This window comes from Cryptomeria japonica, chromosome 4, assembly GCF_030272615.1.
Source record: "Cryptomeria japonica chromosome 4, Sugi_1.0, whole genome shotgun sequence".
In the NCBI taxonomy this organism is placed as follows: domain Eukaryota; kingdom Viridiplantae; phylum Streptophyta; class Pinopsida; order Cupressales; family Cupressaceae; genus Cryptomeria; species Cryptomeria japonica.
Window position 1 is genome coordinate 764298055 of NC_081408.1, and position 20168 is coordinate 764318222.

At 36.5% G+C, this 20168-nt stretch overlaps 1 protein-coding gene across 2 annotated transcripts; it reads right to left on the reverse strand.

The window, feature by feature from the left end:
* Window positions 1-4042: 4042 nt before the first annotated feature.
* On the reverse strand, window positions 4043-6263 carry LOC131061628 (OVARIAN TUMOR DOMAIN-containing deubiquitinating enzyme 7). Of its 2 annotated transcripts, XM_057995415.2 has the most exons (2): window positions 5670-6263; window positions 4043-5294 (listed from the first exon to the last, which is right to left on the reverse strand). In XM_057995415.2, exons 1-2 carry the CDS (start codon window positions 5944-5946, stop codon window positions 4336-4338), a joined length of 1236 nt encoding a protein of 411 aa, XP_057851398.2. In that variant the 5' UTR covers window positions 5947-6263; the 3' UTR covers window positions 4043-4335. The 2 variants fall into 2 exon arrangements, with proteins under 2 accessions (XP_057851398.2, XP_057851397.2); XM_057995414.2 differs by having other exon boundaries at window positions 4043-6262.
* Window positions 6264-20168: the final 13905 nt, after the last annotated feature.

The following is a 20168-nucleotide window of genomic DNA, read 5'->3' on the forward strand; positions in this document are numbered from 1 at the left end:
AACAATAGAAAACTGGATTAAGCACCACTGGGGTGTCAGAGTGAGAGATTATATGAGTTTTGATGGTTCACCCGACTCTCAAAGTTGGAGATGGAAATCATTGGAAGGAGTTCCTACTGCAAGGAATGATATAGACCAACTCAAAGAACTCTTAAAAGCAAGAAATGTTAATCCGAGAAGAGGGAATGACTCTTTAATTTGGGCTCCTTCTAAAACAGGGCTCTACAATCCTAGAGATGGTTACAGAGTACTGGTTAACAATGTCGTTCAGGATCAACTAGACTTCCCCAAGAAGTTGTTTTGGAGCTCTAAAGTCATCCCTAAGGCATGGATCTTTGCATGGATAGTTTATCAAAGGAAGATCTTAACTACAGAAAAATTCACAAAAATGGGGTTCGCAGGACCCTCTAGGTGCATCATGTGCAAAGCTCAATCAGAGACAGTGGACCATCTACTACTCACCTATCCCTTTGCATTCAAATGCTGGCGATGGCTCTATGCTAAAATTGGCCTGATCACAGCTCTTCCAAATGACATCAAATCCCTGTTTCAAAGCTGGACTATCCCAACCAAGGAGTCCACCCTGAGTTCAATCATGGAATTGTCCCCTTCAAGTCTAGTCTGGGAAATATGGAAGGAGAGGAATCGCAAGCTATTTTGACAACAAATCCAGAAGAATAGAAACAATCTTGAACTCAATTGAATCAATTATTGTGGATTCAGTTAACTGCAAGTTAGCCTTCTCTTTGGGTCCACCGAAAGTTTTCTCATCTTGGGATGAAAGCATAAGGAAAAATTGGCATGGGATCAGGATTCCTCCCTCTTTTGGGCAAAAAGACAACAGGAGAAAGATTGCTATCTAGTCTCCTCCAAAGCCTGGCTGGATAAAACTAAATTTTGATGGCACCTCAAGAGGCAACTCGGGCCCTTCAGGCATAGGATATGTAATCAGAGACCACACAGGAGCAATCCTTGGGAAAATGGCAAAGTCGATCTCCCCAGACACAAACAACATAGCAGAGTTGAAAGCTTTACAATTCGGACTGAGAGATTGCATTAACCATGGTTTTAATAACATATTAGTGGAGGGCGACTCAGAGATTGCAATAAATGCCATCAAGAGGAAAAACACTCCAAATTGGAGACTGCAGGAAATTCTAGAAAGCATAGTCGCAAGCTTGGATAGGATCGACAACTATGAAGCTAAGAATATCTACAGAGAAGCAAACTCAGAGGCAGATGTTCTTTCGAAATTAGTCGCTCAAGGATCCTATCTTCACAGTTGGGATCAAGGGTATCTTCCTGTTACTCATGCAAACCATTGCAATTGACAGGCTAGGGTCCCAGAGGTTTAATCATATGCAAGAATCCCTTCAGGATCTTGCAGAAGCTTCCTACCTTTTGCTATACAGTTAACATAAAATTTAACCCTGGCGGCTAAGCTTAACGGTCATATCAATTCAAATTTAATCCTACCTTTCTTGGGAGGGTGGGCCCACAGTTAATCACGTCATCTAAGTCGTAGTCATGACCTATGCTTTCTCTGATCCTCCTCTCGAGATAGCTGACAAATTGTCAAATCAATTTAAGGTCTGTGTGGCCTGAACGAGAGATTTGGCATGACAAGGACAAACATCCCTCGCCACCTTTGCTAGCAAATTTATTGCAAACCCGACCATCATTATTCGGCTTTAAACAGTGTGCCATCCTTCTTCTTCATATTTGTTTTCTGCATTCCGTGTTCATTCCCATCTCTCTGCTAATTTCTCTCAGAGTCCAATTCCTCCTCTGTTGACTAGCCTGCATTGCCATCTATGGCGTCTGAGCCCCCTTTTGGCTTCATCATGAGCGTGTATCCCAGACCCACTTGTTGTTTTGGAGCAGACACTCCAATCTCCCTCTCGACATCAACACGTCAAGTCTCTTTCAGGAAAATTACAGACTTAAGGCTCAAGCGCCTCCTCCTCTTCTTGGATTTCCCCCTCACTTTGGCTATGAAGATGATCTTAGGCAGCAGACACCTGAACAAAGATGAGTATCCTCGGGACAACACCAGCATTTCCTCAAGGTTCGTTGCCTCCCTGCTAAACCTAAAACTCGCCAAGCAAGCAGTTTGGACTCTCACCAAGAAGATTTTTCTGGAGGAGGTCACCCAAGAGCTCCAGAAAATTCTAAACAAAGCAATTCATGACTTTGGGGCCCCTCGGCCAGGGGATAGAATCCTCTTCAACACTCATGGAGAATTAATTAATTATTATCCTTTCCTGCTTGACTTGAAAGGTAAAGACCTAGATAGGCATCGAGTTTTTGCGAGTGTTGGTCTTGGCTGCCTCAAATGGCGGTTCCTGGGAGAGAACTCAGATGACCTGGGAAGGGAGGAGGACGTAATTTAGTTTGCAAGACTCAATGCTATTCTGCCTCCGAAACCAGAAGATGAAAACCCTCATTTGGAACAGGCTCGCAAGGGTTGCGCTTGCAAGGGTCGTCGCGAGTCTGGAAATGGCCGTGGTAGAGGTCTCCCACCGAGCAGAGGTCATGGACGCGCAAGGAAGGAGCATCTGTCATCTGAAGCTCACAAGGAAAATGCAAGCTAGGCCCCCTCTAGCTACCTTAAGCTTTTTGTTATGTCTCTCAAGCAGGTTTTTTGATTTCTTTATTATAATCTCTATTAATAGGGCAGTAAACATCTGCCATTTAGACTTTAAATTCTTGTTTTAAAGGGTTTTCTCATACTTTCATATGGAATGCCTGCTTGCATTCCTTCTTTTCTACTAGAAGGAATTTTGATGCATCCTTTTTTGTTGAACTCTGCTAAAAACTATTGCTCTGTAAATTCTATATAATCAATATAATATGGCTTTGCCTTTACTGATAAAAAAAAATTTCTTATATTTGTTACAATTATTAAAAAAAAATTGCAATGCATATTTTCTCTTCTTATCAAATTTATCCTTTCCTAAAGAAGTGATTATATGTCAATAAGGAAAGATATAGAGTAGAAACATACAAAATGATGAAGTTTGGTCCTTGTAAAATTGTCAATTTTTTTTAAAATACTTTTAAAGTATAATTGTTTACACTCCTATAGAAATAAACTCCTTATTTATATAAGAAATTTTGAATAATGCTAACACTAGTTATAATATCATTATCTTCTTTTTCAATTCAAAGAAGAGAGCCCTTTCATCAAAATGTTTGAGAAATGGAAGGCTCGCAACCTATGAGAGCCCTAAGAGTTAGCATAATGTTTGAGAAATGCGACATTATGGATGACTAAGAGCTACCTCTATGACTAAGATTTACTCAAAGCATCAATATTTTATGTTTGAGGAATGTAGGATGGTCAACTTAGAACAGTTTTTTTTTTTAATGATAAAGGTTCAATTGAACTAGATAAAAGGTCAAATAGATGTCAATGTATTCTCTTTTGATATATTAGAAATATAAGATATCATAGTATACATACACAGAATTAATATTAAAATTTAAATAATGAGCATCAAATCTAAATGAAGGTAAATCGTGTGGCCATTCAGAGAAAAAAATGAAGGTAAATCGTGTGGCCATTTAGAGAAAAAAATTGCATGATGCGTCGAATAACATCTCCTTAAAACTTAATTATTGCTGCCACAAAAGAGCCATTTATACCCATTTGCCTATAAGCATCATTTCCCATATTGGTAATCAATTTTTTTTGGGTTAAATCAGCAAGTTATCAAGAAAATATCAAGATCAATCTTCCAAAGAAACAAAGCCAAGAAGGATACATTTTGAGAGCTTGCAGTTGCAGATCTTATAAACTTAACTGAATTACAAATGTACCCAGTTTACATCTCTTGTCAATCAGATTGCTATTGCACCAAACTACTTTGGTTCGATCTTTGCTTTTAGTGGATGAAATCAAAATGAGTATTATGGTGTTCACAGAAGGAAATAAAAATCTATTTTCTTGAGAAATTCTCAAGATAAAACCAATATCTCTGGTCAATCAGATTGCTACTGCAATAGACACCTTTTAATGTTTCAATCTCCCCATCTAATAGGATAAATCAAATTGGAAACTCCTTTATTGCTAAATAGTACAGACAAGGATTTGAATATTGAAAAATTCTCAAGATTTAAATGAAAACATATTAAAAATTGGTTTAAAATGCAAGAAAGGTGAGCTCCATCGGCAATTTTGAATATGCCAAATCAAACACCATTAAGTTGCACATAATTAATTAGAGTACTATCAGTCCTGCCTTCCATTAAATACCAAGAAGAGCTTCCAGCGAATTTGCTAATAGGTGCTCTGAATCCAGTTGACTTTAGAAGGTTTCCAGCTTTATTAGCCTAAGCCTTCTTTGCTGCTGTTGCTATTGTTATCCTCATTACCCTTCTAGTCTTTCTTTTCATCTGGGTGTATTTTCTCTTTCTTGAATTTCTTTGGGAATCATTGTTTATACAGGGTGGGTCTACAATCTCCCCTTCATCATTCTTGGCTGAATCCATTGTTGAAGTTAGTTCTTCTAATATCATATCTACTGCAGCAGCTGTATCACCATCTACCAGTTGCAGCTCAGATCTAATTAGATCAGCCCCTGTATAACCTGTTGCAGACGTAATGAGCTCCACCGAATCATTATCATGCTCCTCTGAATCCTTCATTTTTTCTTTTGTTTTGTAATCTGCTCTCTCTTCATCCTCGGAATTGTCACAACCTTTGATGTGCAGGCTATTGTAGTGGGTGCCATTATGATATGACAACAAGAGAGTACCTGCATCATCAAAATTGTTTATTTCAGAAACTGCTAATTGTCCTTGATCAAACCTGTAGACACGAATATTCATGTAGAAGGCCTTTGAAGCTGCGTAAAGCTCCAAATTACCACCCCATTCTGCATCTTTTGACATTTTTGTATAGTATTCTTCAAAACTCCCAGCGTTTCCTTCACTGAAGAAACCTGCAAACTCTTCAGGATAGCTAACCAAGTATTGCACCACTGTCTGACGATACTCTGCATGTGATTCTTGGTCACCACACAGCTGATCTGACAGAGCTCTGAACAAACAGTTGCCATCTCCTGTGATGTCCACAATTCTTAGCCCCAGTTCAGCCAGCTGGGCTCTAAATGCATCCATATTATCCTTACCCTGTTCCACGCTTCTCTGGTCTTGGCCCGTAGAACTTGTTCTTGCAGCATCATCTTCTTCCTCTTCCTCCTCCTCCTCTGAATCCTCGGAAGAGTCACAACCTTTGATGTGCAGGCTATTGAAGTTGGTGCCATTATGATATGACAACAAGAGAGTACCTGCATCATCAAAATTCTTTATTTCAGAAACTGCTAATTGTCCTTGATCAAACCAGTAGACACGAATATTCGTGTAGAAGGCCTTTGAAGCTGCATGAAGCTCCAAATCAACACTCCGGGCTGCATCTTGTGACATTTTTGTATAGAATTCTTCAAAACTCCCAGCGTCTCCTTCACTGAAGAAATCTGCAAATTCTTCAGGATACCACACCAAGTGGTGGACCACTTTATCATGATACTCTGCATATAATTCTTGGTCACCGCACAGTTGATGTGACAGAGCTCTGAACAAACAGTTTCCATCTCCTGTGACATGCACAATTCTTAGCCCCAGTTTAGCCAGCTGGGCTCTAAATGCATCCTCATTATCCTTACCCTGTTCCACGCTTCTCTGGTCTTGGCCCATAGAATTTGTGCTTGCAGCTTCGACTTCTCCCTCCACCTGTCTCTCTCCCTCTCCCTCCTCTTCCTCTTCTGTTTCTGCCTTGGCCTTCCCCATTTCCTTTCCCTGAATGTATTTCTCCTTCTCCTCTTCTTTCTCTTTCTCTTTCGCTGCCTCTTTCTCTTCTTTATCTTTCCCTTCTTCTTCATGGTTTTCAGGCTCAGGAAGAACATTGGATTTAGCTCTGGTAGCCTTTCTGATCCTGGCCATACTGAAATCTTGTAAAATGGTGGAATTCAGTCTATCTCTAGAGCATTTTCTTTGCAGATCAACAGGCAGAAAACTCACCCAAGAGCGTTAGAGCAGGCAAAATGAGAGAGAACTACACAAACCTATAATTTCTTTTAATTTAACCAAAGGGTGTCTCAAGTTCTAAAAAGTAACAAAAAAATATAATTCTCCCAGTCTTGATAATTACATAAAATTTGAACACATCAGTGAGTTGGAGAATGCAAGGAACCTTATACTCAGAAACATGGAAAGTGCCAATCCGTAGGTCTTAGCAATTAGTGAAGGCTTTAACCTTTCTGACCCATTCTTTGTAAGACATAACTACATGAGATTTAAATCACAAATGGTTTGGCATTCAAATCTATAAAACGGTTTGGCATTCAAATCTATATTAAGTATAACAAACATATTCATTCTTTAAGTCCTTTTGTCCATAATTACAATCTTTTATATTACCTAGACAAAGATATGTGATATAGACATTTCACATTCGAGTTATTTCATTGCAAATGAATAAGTGATCAGCTCACACAATTGCATAACTTGTAGAAACAATCATTATAACATGCAAACTCATTATCATATTAGTGATTAAAAATGAGATCTCAAAGAGAACAATCATATAGACAACATGACTCCCAATCAAACACAAATTCAATTTACCAAACATGTCCACATCAAGCACCATAGTTAAGGAATCCATAAAAGCATTACCATAGAAATGTTGAGTGACTAATCAAATATCAACATCTCCATGCAGAGAAAGCATCACACCTCCTCTCACCATGCACTAAGAATGCATGTTGAATTGCAACTATCTCATCCAGTAACAATCCAAAAGAACCTAGGTGTTGAAAATAACTCTTCAAGAGATCCACAAAACCACAAGTTTTTCTTGACCATGTAATGTTGGATATTGTTGAGAAGTTTGTTGAGTGTTGTGTTGGCATTGATGTCAACATATTCCTCTGCATGTTTCAGTGTTGCAGTAAGTGTAGCGTCCTAAAATTGCGACACTTGCAATTTCGACTGCATTTTGGTCTTCACGATGGCGACGCAACACGCAACCTGAATGGAGACCCCGAAACCTGATTATGACACTGAAAACTGCATTTTTCAAGTACCCTGGCCTGAACCTCCTTGCACCCTGCTGTCCCGGGAGGTGGGACCAGAGCGCCCAGCGCCCTGGTCCCTGGGTCCTATTTTGGGCCCGGTCTCTTTTGGACTTCGGGTCTTTATGTTTGCAAATTGGAAAATTATCTTTCCTGGTCGGCCTAAGGTCGGGAAAATCAGTCTATCAGCCCTAAATGACAAGTATATAAACTACATTTTCCTCTTTCATTCGACATGATGGAAAAGGCGTGGAAACTATACTCAAGCATTCAAGCATTCAAGCATTCCTTCAAGCAATTGATCATTTCAAGTCTCCATTCAAGGCTAAGTGTTGCATTCAAGACAAGGATTCAACCATTGAAGAGGAGATCACATACTACATGCTACATCCAACATACTACTACAACATACAACATACAACATCTATACCTTCGCACATAAGGATACAAACATCCTTACAACAAGGTATTAGTACTTGTTTTACAGTCATTTACATTTACAGCACTTGCTCATTTCTTGGTTAATTCCAAAACCGGGGTTTGACCTAAAGGCAAACCCCTAATCCCTGACCCCCCAATCGTCTTCGCTTTTCTGTGTGTAGGTTGCAGGTACGCGGCTGAAATTGAAGATCTGGAATCCTTGTGCAGAGACGAACAGATCCCCCTTCGTTTCGCGGATTTTTCGGAGGACCGTGGCGCCGGGCGCCATCGTCCCGACAACTTTTGCTCAAATTTGCAGGACAGCGTCGTATCGACATTTTACTGCTAATTCCAGGTCCGCAGCTTCATCCTATATCCCTATCTCAGTTTATAAGCGAATCTTTGCCACTTTCTATGCATTCCTAGCTTAATTCTTCTATGCACATTCTTTACAAAAGAGGGTAGCCTTGCTTTCTTAACCCTTGAAACACATTTAGCATCCAATCTTGCATTGTGTGGGATTGGATCTTGTGGGTTTCAACCCCCTCTTTTGAATGTAAAGTCTCTCCCCTAAGTGAAAACCATCAACCCTAGTGAATCTCCCTTCTCTCTCCTTGGAGTTGGAAGAGGGGAGAGCAACTAGGGTTCGATCGCGATTTTTCGCTTTACAGTAAGATTAAGTAAGTTGGTTTGGTCAGTATGTTGTAGTTGAGTTGTTGTGGATTAAAGGGTTTTGAGATACTTATCTCGAGTTGATTCAGCTGAAGTTTCAGTGGTCTGCAAAAAGATTTGATCTTTCTCCTCTTCTTTCTCTCTCTTTCGTTGCCTCTTTCTCTTCTTTATCTTTCTCTTCTTCTTCATGGTTTTCAAGCTCGGGAAGAACATTGGATTTAGCTCTGGTAGCTTTTCTGATCCTCGCCATACTAAAATCTTGTAAAAATGGTGGAATTCTATCTATCTCTATAGCATTTTCTTTGTAGATCAACGGGCAAAAAACTCACCCAAGAGCATTAGAGCACACAAAATGAGAAAGAACTACACAAACCTATAATTTCTTTTAATTTAACCAAACGATGTCTCAAATTCTAAAAAAGTAACAAAAAATATAATTCTCCCAGTCTTGATTACATAAAATTTGAACACATCAATGAGTTGGAGAATGAAAGGAACCTTGATACTCAAAAACATGAAAAGTACTAATCTGTAGGTCTTAGCAATTAGTGAAGGCTTTACCCTTTCCGACCCATTCCAATGATCTATAAGACACAACTACATGAGATTTAAATCACAAATGGTTTACCTTTCAAATCTATAAAGTGGTTTGGCATTTCTAGGTCCTTTGTCCATAATTATAATCTTTTATATTAACCAAACAAAGATGTGTGATATAGACATTCCACATCCGAGTTATCTCACTATAAATGAATAAGTGATCAGCCCACAGAAGTGCATAACTTGTATATCCAATCATTGTAACATGCAAACCCATTATCATATTAGTGAATAAAAATGAGATCTCAAAGAGAACAATCATGTAGACAACATGACTCAAGCACCTAATCAAGCACAAATTCAATTTGTCAAACATGTCCACATCAAGCACCATAGTTAAGGAATCCATAAAAGCATTACCACATAAATGTTGAATGACTAATCACGTATCAACATCCCCATGCAGAGAAAGTATCACACCTCCTCTCACCATGCACCAATCATGCATGCTGAACTCCAACTATCTCATCTAGTAACAACACAAAGGAACCAAGGTGTAGAAAATAGCTCTTCAACAAATCCACAAAACTGCAAGTTTTTCTTGACCATGTAAAACCTGTAAAACCACTATGTTCAAGAACACCCATGCACATCCATACCCACTTCACACTTGGAAAACTCTAAAAATCTAAAAAAGAACCATAATGGTAAAACCAAAGCAATAGATTATCACATATGAGTATCACCATGGATTTTTAAGAAAAAAATATAAACCCCTCAGACCCAAGGAACATGAATCCAAGCCATGTAGGTACAACCATTTATAAGGAAAAAGCAATTCAGGAACTCCAAGCCCATTTGTAGGCCAACTCCACAATCGCTATCGATACATGCGTATGAGGGAGACAAACTATTTCAAAAGCTTCCAGATAATCAAATAATCAACTCCATACCCTCCATGCATTCAAGGTAACACAAGCAACACCTTCCAATACTAGAAAAAGCAAGCACCCAACATAAGCACATCACTCTATAGTTGAAACAACCCAAGATTCTCCATATCACTTGGGTGCCACACAGAGACACCCAATATGATAGCTATGTAACATGCAACCATAAAGTGTAAAAAAGAAAGACTTCATGCATCAAGATTGCACTGTCAACTGGGAGCTTTAGATCAACATCACTTCAACATGATCAACTCCATTTTCTTCATCTTCATCATCCTTTAAATTATTTGTGTCCTGAAAATTGAAACAACTACAAGACTTCCACTCGCCAAAAAATCAATCTTCAGCTGATTCCCTAAAGTTTGCCAAGCTGAGAAACCTTCACAAAAAGAATACCTAAAATCTAAAATACTAAGGATATTCACATGCATTAGCATGCAACGCACATGCAACTCGAAAAAAAAGTACATGCAAGTCACAAAAAACATATGCAAGCAACCTTCAAATCCCAAAACAAAGCCCTGATACCAAATGAAGGGAAATAGGCATCTCAAAAAAGGCATTGAGATTAGTATGTGCATCCAACATCAAGTACAAACACATCTACTATGTCATAAACAAAACCAAACATAGTTTATTTTCCACATTAATCCTTAGAGAAAAGATATTGCAATTTTAGATCTTATCAAATCAAGCAGTTTCAATAGCATGCATACATTTGGATTCAATTAACATAACCATAAAACATGAAAAAATAATATAGAAAATAGAAGAACACAAAATTTATGTGGAAAAAACCCTTTCGGGTAAAAAAGACTCAAAAAACACAAAGCCAAGGTATTATTCAACAACAAAACAATTACAATACATTCTTCACGCTCTAGGCCTTTAGATGAAGATTTACACCCTACTCCATCACGGAGAAAATTCGGTAGCATAACCCTTGCAAAAATGAAATCTTCCTCACACATTTCCTCTAACAATTCTTGTTTTTATAGAGCTTACAGTGCAAAAAGAACTTCCCAAAAGCATCCACATTCAATGTATCTACGAATGTAAGTAGAAACTTCCTTTTGCATAACTTTTGCATAAAAAATATTAAACACAAATATTATTTATTTCATAAATACAATGCGTCCAAGATGAGATAAACAAGCCTTTTGCCAATTTGGAACTTTCCATTTTACTTCAAGCCTCTATCCAGGTGAAAGATTTGGTCGCACTGAGAGTCTTCCAAATTTGTGCTCAAAGATAGGACAGAACAATTGCCACATGTTGCTTGGAAGGAACTTTAAGGAGCTCCTAAGCATTTCTCTTCTTCAAAGCTCCCTCGTTGTGACAAGTGTCACAATTTCCCTTTCTCCTCAACACTTGTTGCACCCAACTTGTCATAGGGCCCCACAATTAAGCTTTGTGATTTGGAAACTTATTATACATTTAATAATTAAATAATTAGCCTTGGGACTACTAAGGTTGAGGCACTTTAATCCCAAGAGTAACAACATCACTAAGATGATGGAAGATTCAACAAAAAAATAATGAATAGCATAAGGATATAATGAAAGATGATACTCAAATGGGAGGAGAGGCCTCTAATTTATAGAATTTTCAATAGAAAAATCAAAGGTCTAGATAAATTGGTTGATGGATGGCTAGGATTGATTGAGGATTAGGGTATGGATCAAATTTTTGGTCACGTGAAAAGTGTCCCATGAGGTGTAAGAGATATGTTTAAGGAATGTAGGGCTCACAATCAATGAGAGCTCTCAAACAAGAAGGATTGAACAAGTGTAAAAATTGGATTATTTGGAAAATGTGGCTAGGAGATCAATGATGGGGATTGGACATACCAAATTATGGTGGGATAATGTTTGATGAGATTAATTAGTCTAAATCACTCAATTAATTATGTACTAATTAATTAATGTAGTTAGAGGTTTTTGGAGATAAGATTGACTTAATCAAATAAATAATTAAGGTAATTAATTAAATAAATAATAAATATCTATTTAATCAATGGGTAAGATAAGGGAAAATCAAGTGTGGTTAGGTGTGGTCAAATTTTGGGTGTCTACAATAGCTACTTGGCCCCACATGTGGTGTGTTATTACAGTTATGCCCTTGTTGATGATGATAAGTAGCATAGATTCTTGTTCATCATTACAACTATTAGTGAACTAGGAAAAATGATGGGACCTATTTAGTGTAGTACGAGTGTTTAGGTGTTAGTGAAACAAGGAGAATATGCTTGTAGTAAAGCTACATAGATGTGATGTTAGTACAAGCTAATCACACTGAGTATATGAGATGTATATTTGAGTTGGTCACTATGTGTACATGTGATGTATGTATGAGTTATACATTGTGGTTTTATGTTCCTACTACTTGCTGACATTGTAATAACATTTGCATGCATAGATGTGATGTTGGTACAAGCTAGTCGCACTGCGCATATGAGATGTATATTTGAGTTGATCACTATGTGTACATGTGATGTATGTATGAGCTAGACACTATGGTTTTATGTTCCTACTACTTGTTGACATTGTACTAACATTTGTCTTGGATATGCTTAACATTATATGAATTGAATTTGGAATTATAAACTCAATTAGTGGCTATGTTTTAAAAGAGATGCCATCAATCTCATCTTTGTTGTATGAATAAATTATTTGTATTTTTTGGCATGTAAACTATGAAGCCTCTAATCCCCAAAAAAAGATATAGGCAAGGTTTTTCAAATGTAGCCTCAAGGAATAGGTTTGGGTCTAGGAAATTGTTATGATTTAAAGAAATTACTTTATTTAAGGTAAGAACTTGAATCATGGCATAATGTTGTTACCATTACTAAAGTTTGGTAAGGTTATGAAACTAGCACTTCTAAATTGGAAAGAAGTTATATCTAATCAATTAAAATAGCATTTGAGTGCAATGAAATTAACCTCTTTTTCTTTCAAATATTAGTAACCAAAGGTTAATATAACAATCTTGTGTAGGATGGTCAACTTAAATCAATTGTTTGTCTATTAATAAAGGATCAATTGAACAAGATAAAAGATTACTTGGATAAAAATGTATTCTCTTAGATATACAAGATGTTAAGATAAATAAATTAAAATATTTTATGGGTAAGGACCCAATAAAACCTTCAACTTCATGATAAAAACAAGAGGTGTAATGCAACTAAAGTCCCTGCCTTTTGCCAAAAATTTGAGATTTGTTCTATGTTTGTTGAAAAGTGTCAAGTTGAGCGTTGAGCATCTAAGATATTATATGTATAAACTATGTAAATATTTCGAATAAATAATCAAATATAGAAAAGGAAATTTCAATCTCCTGTAGCATAAAACATGTAGATTAACATTAAAATATTATATTAGCACAACATCAATGCTTACATCTTAAGAGTGCATCATTTGGTGATCATGTCTTTAATTTGTATTGTTGGTAGAGGGGATTGGTTCTTATTGAAGAATTTAACAACCTTCACTTTGTTTGAGAACATATTTATATATTGACAACATAATTAATAACAAAAAAATGTTTGTAACTTTTTAATTATTTATATGATTTTTATCTCAACTCTCATTTATTTAAATTTAATTATATTAGTTACATAAATTAACTAATAAAATATTATATTTCTATTCAATAAAAGAAAAAAATACACAACAAAGAAAACATAACATTTAGATAAAGATGATAAAATATCTTCTTTACTACAACTAGATCTTTTGTATATAAATGATTATATAGAACAAAAGCTATATTTCTTTTTTCTACTTGTATTTTGTTTTTTATATACATAGTCAAATTCAAATATATGATTCCTTTTCATAGGTGCACATAGACGAGTGAACTAAACCTTAAAAAAAAGTATATATATATTTTCTAGATAAATATTATATCTTCTTATAAAATATGTAAGCTAGTAGCAATCCATTGTAGGTGCATTGAAATATGTGTGAATCGCAATGATGATGAGAATAAATCCCAAATGCAGCACCATCAACACAATGTTAAATACAAAGCGTTCCTTGGTGTTGCGATAGAAGATCATAATTATGCTAGTTTGAGTTTCTACTATGTGCTAGAAGTTAGAACCCTAATCAAATTAACAACATTGAGAAGTAAAATATCTTAGACACACAAAGACCTATAACAAATACAAATGGTAATTAGTTTAATTATGGAAATGACAAGAAGATCCAGCTCATTGTAGCCCTTCATTAACACATCTACCTTGAACGGCCAACTATCGATATCAGTACCAATTGCAACCCCCAGATAAGATGACAACCTTTGGGCCATAGCCACATTCGACAAAACATACTCCATCAACAAATTTGCGCCAGTCATGTATGCTACCAAATCACTTGCAAGGCACCAAAAACACAAAATTCAAGATATGTAGCCAAAACTAAACCAAGCCATCACATTTCACACCAAAAAGCTCAAAGCTCCACATATTGAACGTTGTCCTTGTTGAAATGTGGTGACTGATCAGCAAAGTACTGTACACTCAGCACGTATCCTCGCAGGGAAAAAAATTTTGTTGTTTTTCGTTGATGAAAACCGACATTGTAATAAAACCCTAAAAAGGTCGACTTTGTTTGTTGCCCTAAAAATGCATGTTATAAGCGGCTGGGATGCTTAAGGCACTGTAAGGTTGATGTACTGTTTTTGCTGGATAATAAGAAAGATTGGACGGCTGTGTATGGTGGACGTAACCCATTCTAGGTGAACCACATTAAATCTCTGTGTTATTTGTGTCCTGTTTTATTTCTTTATCTTTCATATTTAAATCTGCATATAATTGTTAGTTCATATTTGCTTCGGATCTGCTTGAAACCCTAACAATTGGTATCAGAGCATATTGTTGGTGTTATCCTAAGCGAGGAAATGCGAAGGAAAAGCACTGGTGAGACTTCAACATCATCGAGTAGTGTTTTGAATGTGGAGAACAGAGGAAGATCAAAGGAAAGAGGGAAAGGCCCTGGGAATGAGAAGTCACAAGGGAAGTCAAAGAAAGGACGCTCTCAATCTAGAGGAAAGAAAGATTGCTGGTACCGCGGAAAGCCTGGTCATCTAAAGAAAGACTGTTGATCTCGGAAAAACAAAGAAGGAGACAAAAATGAAAATGACAGGAAGGAAGCTAATATTGCAAGTAATATTTTACAAGATGCTTTAATCTTATGTTTGTATAATGTTAATGATTCTTGGGTAATAGATTTTGGGGCTTCATTTCATGCTACACCCCATAGAAAATATTTTCTAGATTATGTTCAAGGTGATTTTGGACAGGTATATTTGGGTGATGATGAGCCCTGTCAAATTGTTGGAAAAGGAAAGATAAAGACCAAGTTGTAGAATGGTAATGACTGGTTTTTGCAGGAGGTAAGACATGTTCCTAATTTAAGAAGAAATTTAATTTCTGTAGGGCAACTAGGTAGTGAAGGTTACATAGTTACCTTCTCAGACAATATGTGGAAGGTCACTAAAGGATCATTAGTAGTAGCTAAAGGTGCGAAGGTAGGCACGTTATATCTGTGTACTGGTAACATTACTGCAGTGACAACAACAATAAATGTTGCAAGAACAGATTCGATAATGTGGCACCATAGGCTTGGGCACATGAGTGAGAAAGGGATGAAAATCCTTCACTCCAAAAATCTATTGCCAGGACTAAAGAAGTTGATTTAGAGTTTTGTGAAAACTGTGTTTATGGTAAATAGAAAAGAGTCAGATTTCTCAAGGTTGGGAAAGAAAAGAAGAGTGAGAAGTTAGAGCTTGTACATTCAGATGTATGGGGACCGGCTCAGGTATCATCTCTTGGTGGCTCTTGTTATTATGTTATTTTTATTGATGACTCAACCAGAAAAACATAGGTATATTTCCTAAAACAAAAATCAGATGTTTTTGAAACTTTTAAGAAATGGAAAGCTTTGTTTGAGAATGAGACAGGGAAAAAGTTGAAGTGTCTCAAATCGGATAATGAAGGTGAGTATTGCAGCAAAGCATTTGAAGATTATTGTTCCTTAAATGAGATTCGAAAGCAGAAGACAGTTCTAGGAACTCCACAGGAAAATGGTGTGTCAGAGAGAATGAATAGGACTATTATGGAACGTGCGAGGAGCATGAGATTGCATGTTGGATTGCCCTTACATTTTTGGGCAGATGTTGTACATACTGCTGTTTATTTGATAAATAGAGGACCTTCAACCCCTTTGGATGGTGGTATTCCAGAGGAGGCATGGACTGGTAAAAAGGTAAATTATTCTTTTCTAAAAACTTTTGGTTGCGAAGCTTTTGTCCATATTGATAAAGAAAACAGAACCAAGCTTGATGCTAAATCTCAGAAATGTACCTTCATTGGATATGGGATAGATGAATATGGCTATCGGTTATGGGATTTTGAAAATAAGAAAAAAATTAGAAGTAGAGATGTTATATTCAATGAAAAGGTTATGTATAAAGAACAGATGCAAGAAAAGAAGCATGAACAGGACAAACAAGAATATGTGGTGTTGGATGAGATTCCTAAAAATGAAATACCACGGGTGCCTGATGCTCAGCAACAACAGATTGTCTCACAAACTCCTGCAAGTGTTAGACGTTCTACGAGGACAAGTAGACCCCCTAAAAGATTTTCTCCTTCTTTGTATTCTATTTTATTAACGGATTCTGGTGAACCAGAAGAATATGAAGAAGCAATGTAGGTAGATGCCAAACAACAGTGGGAGCTAGGCATGAAAGAGGAGATGGACTCCTTGATGAAAAATAAGACTTGGGACTTAGTCCCTTTACCTGCAGAAAAAAGAGTCTTGCCTAACAAATGGGTTTATCGGCTGAAGGAGGAGGAAGGAGGTCAGAAAAGATATAAGGCCAAACTTGTGGTAAAAGGTTTTGCACAGAAAAAGGGTATAGATTATGATGAAATATTTTCTCCAGTTGTAAAAATGACTTCAATTAGAACTGTACTTAGTCTTGTGGCTGCAGATGATTTACATCTTGAATAATTAGATGTCAAAACAACTTTTCTCCATGGAGATCTGGAGGAGGAAATTTACATGTTGCAACCACAGGGATATGAGGTCAAAGGTAAGGAGAACTTGGTGTGCAGGTTGAAGAAAAGTCTGTATGGCCTAAAGCAAGCACCCCGACAATGGTATTTAAAATTTGATAGTTTCATGGCTGAACACGGTTATCATAGATGTCATTCTGATCATTATGTACATTTTAAGAGATTTGATAATGGCAGTTATATTATCCTGTTGCTTTATGTTGATGACATGCTTGTTGCTGGGTCTAACATGCAACATATAAATGATCTTAAACAGAAATTAGCCAGGTCATTTGCTATGAAGGATTTGGGTGCAGCTAAGCAAATTCTCGGTATGAGGATTACACGGGACAGGAAAAATAGAACCTTGAATTTGTCCCAAAGTGAGTATATAAAGAAGGTGTTGAAAAGATTTAACATACAGGATGCAAAAGCAGTTAGTACACCTTTGGCTAGTCATTTCAAATTGACTAAGGAGATGTGCCCAAAGGCCCAGGAAGAGGTTAATAAAATGTCTAACATTTCGTATTCATCAGTTGTTGGCAGTTTGATGTATGCATTGGTATGCACAAGGCCAGATATTGCACATGCAGTGGGAGTTGTGAGCAGGTTTATGAGTAATCCGGGTATGGAGCATTGGAATGATGTGAAATGGATTCTTCGGTATTTGAAAGGAACTATTACGAAGGCATTATGTTTCAAAGGATCTAATGCTGCTCTGAGTGGATTTGTTGACTCTGATCTGGCGGGTGATATTGATTCATGGAGGAGTACTACAGGGTATGTTTTTACTATAGGGGGAACTGCAGTCAGTTGGATTTCTAGGCTGCAAAAGGTTGTTGCACTTTCAACCACTGAAGCTGAGTATGTTGCTGCTACATAAGCCAGCAAGGAGATGATTTGGTTGCAATATTTTCTGAAGGAATTGGGTCAGACACAAGAGGATAGCCCATTGTATACTGATAGCCAGAGTGCCATTCATCTTGCAAAGAACTCTGCTTTTCATTCAAGGACAAAGCACATTCAGCTTAGGTACCACTTCATCTGGATTGTTTTGGAGGAGGGTCAGTTACGGCTTGAGAAGATTCACACAAGTGAGAATCCTACCGATATGTTCACAAAGGTAGTTCCACAGGAGAAGCTGATTTCTTCGTCAGTTTCCGTTGGTCTTCTTGATTGATAATTGTGGAATTTATACCAGTCAAGTCCTAGTGTTTTATCCAGTGGATGTTGCATGTACAGTGGTGTCGTGTAGTATCAGTCTCCAAGTGGGAGATTGTTTGGTGTGGAGCCTGATCAGTCTCCAAGTGGGAGATTGTTGAAATGTGGTGACTGATCAGCAAAGTACTGTACACTCAGCACGTATCCTCGCAGGGGTTCAGGGGCGGTAGCCCCCAAGAAAAAAAAATTTGCCGTTTTTCGTTGATGAAAACCGACATTGTAATAAAACCCTAAAAAGGCCGACTTTGTTTGTTGCCCTAAAAATGCATGATATAAGCGGCTGGGATGCTTAAGGAATTGTAAGGTTGATGTACTGTTTTTGCTGGATAATAAGAAAGATTGGACGGTTGTGTATGGTGGACGTAACCCATTCTAGGTGAACCACGTTAAATCTCTGTGTTATCTGTGTCCTATTTTATTTCTTTATCTTTCGTATTTAAATCTGCATATAATTGTTAGTTCATATTTGCTTCGGATCTGCTTGAAACCCTAACAATCCTAGGATAGCTAAGAGCAAAGAAGAGAGGCATGGGGTTTAGAGCCATTAAATAGGAAGGAAATTTAGGGCGGAAAAGTTGGATAAGATCAGACATAATAAATTATAGTAAGTTGGGTTGTACATATAGAGATGAAGCTCTGACATAGGTCGAAGACTACAAACTAATCATGTTTGCACAATCATTCGGGTAGAGCGAATGCTTTTTGGGATACTTTTTTAAATTTTGGAATTTCCCTTATTTATTTATATTTCTAGAATATTATAAGAAAATCATGTATGAAATTTGAAGAATATTATTATAGAGACATTTATTTTTATTTATTTACATCTTTCTTTCTTTAACTACTTCAATTGTTGTTTTAATTTTTTAAAATTTATATCTACTAGAAAATCATGTATGAAATTTGAAGAATATTATTATAGAGACATTTATTTTTAGAATGTTATTATTGAATCCATTATTGAAGAAAATCATGTATGAAATTTGAAGAATATTATTATAGAGACATTTATTTTTATTTATTTACATCTTTCTTTCTTTAACTACTTCAATTGTTGTTTTAATTTTTTAAAATTTATATCTACTAGAAATTGCACTTTAGTGTGCAATGGGTATGATAAAGATAATATGTTGGTCTACTTTTTGCATACATTTGTGTAGTACATGAGGTCTTTTGGTTTCCATGATGATGTTTTTGCAACAAAGGTATCGATAGAGAAGTGGGACAAATGGAGAAGAATAGATAGAGAGATATAGAGGAAGAGGGAGAGAGAGAGAGAGAGGTGGGGAGATGGAGTGATAAAGAGATAGATCTAGAGAGAGGGAGAAAAGGGAGAGATAGAGAGAAAGACAAACAAAAAGAAGTAGAGATAGAGTAATAGAGATGGAGAGAGGGATAAAGAAGTAGGGGGAGATAGATATAAATCTCTCTCTCTTTGTGTGTATATATATATATATATATCAACACACGTACACATACACATACACACACAAATACAACTAAATTTATGTGCTACATGAGTTTAATTAGTAGGCCCTTTAACAAATGGTGTTTGCAACAAAGATCTTAGTAGAGAAGGAATAGTTTCAAATTAACTTTACATCTACTTATAGGGGTCTAAACACAATTGAAATAAAACCTTTAAATGAAGAAGAAAATTAGACTAATACTAAAAGTTCATGTTATGTTTGTAATAGAGAAAGGGTGAGAGAGATAAGAATACAAGAGAAATAAAATATAATATAATTTAAAATTATATAAATTTTATTATAATGTAATTTATATTAAAAAATTATTTTAATAAAAATATAAAATAATATAATTTAATGTATAAATTATATTATAATGCATCCCAACAACAAAAAAATATTAAACGATTAAACTCTCAATAGAAATCCATTAAACAAAATTATATTTTTATTTTATCAAAAATTAAACACAATATGTACTAAATTTAAATCAACCTGGGAGTCCTAAAAATCAACTCGGATGGCTCTTCTCGTGGTAATCCTGGTCATGCTGGCATTGGAGGTGTGGGCCGAGATAGCTCTGGGGATGTTCAGTTTATTTTCTCTGAGTATAAGGGTCTTCATACGAATAATCTTATGGAGGCTCAGGCTATTTTAGTGGCTATGGAGCGGGCCAGTCAGTTGGGTTGGCGAAGGATCATATGTGAGTCTGACTCCCAGGTTGTGGTGAACTTACTGAAAAGACAGTATATGG

Excerpts from the sequence above, each read along its gene's own strand:
- LOC131061628 (XM_057995414.2), bottom strand. The coding sequence starts at position 5,946 with ATGGCCAGGATCAGAAAGGCTACCAGAGCTAAATCCAATGTTCTTCCT.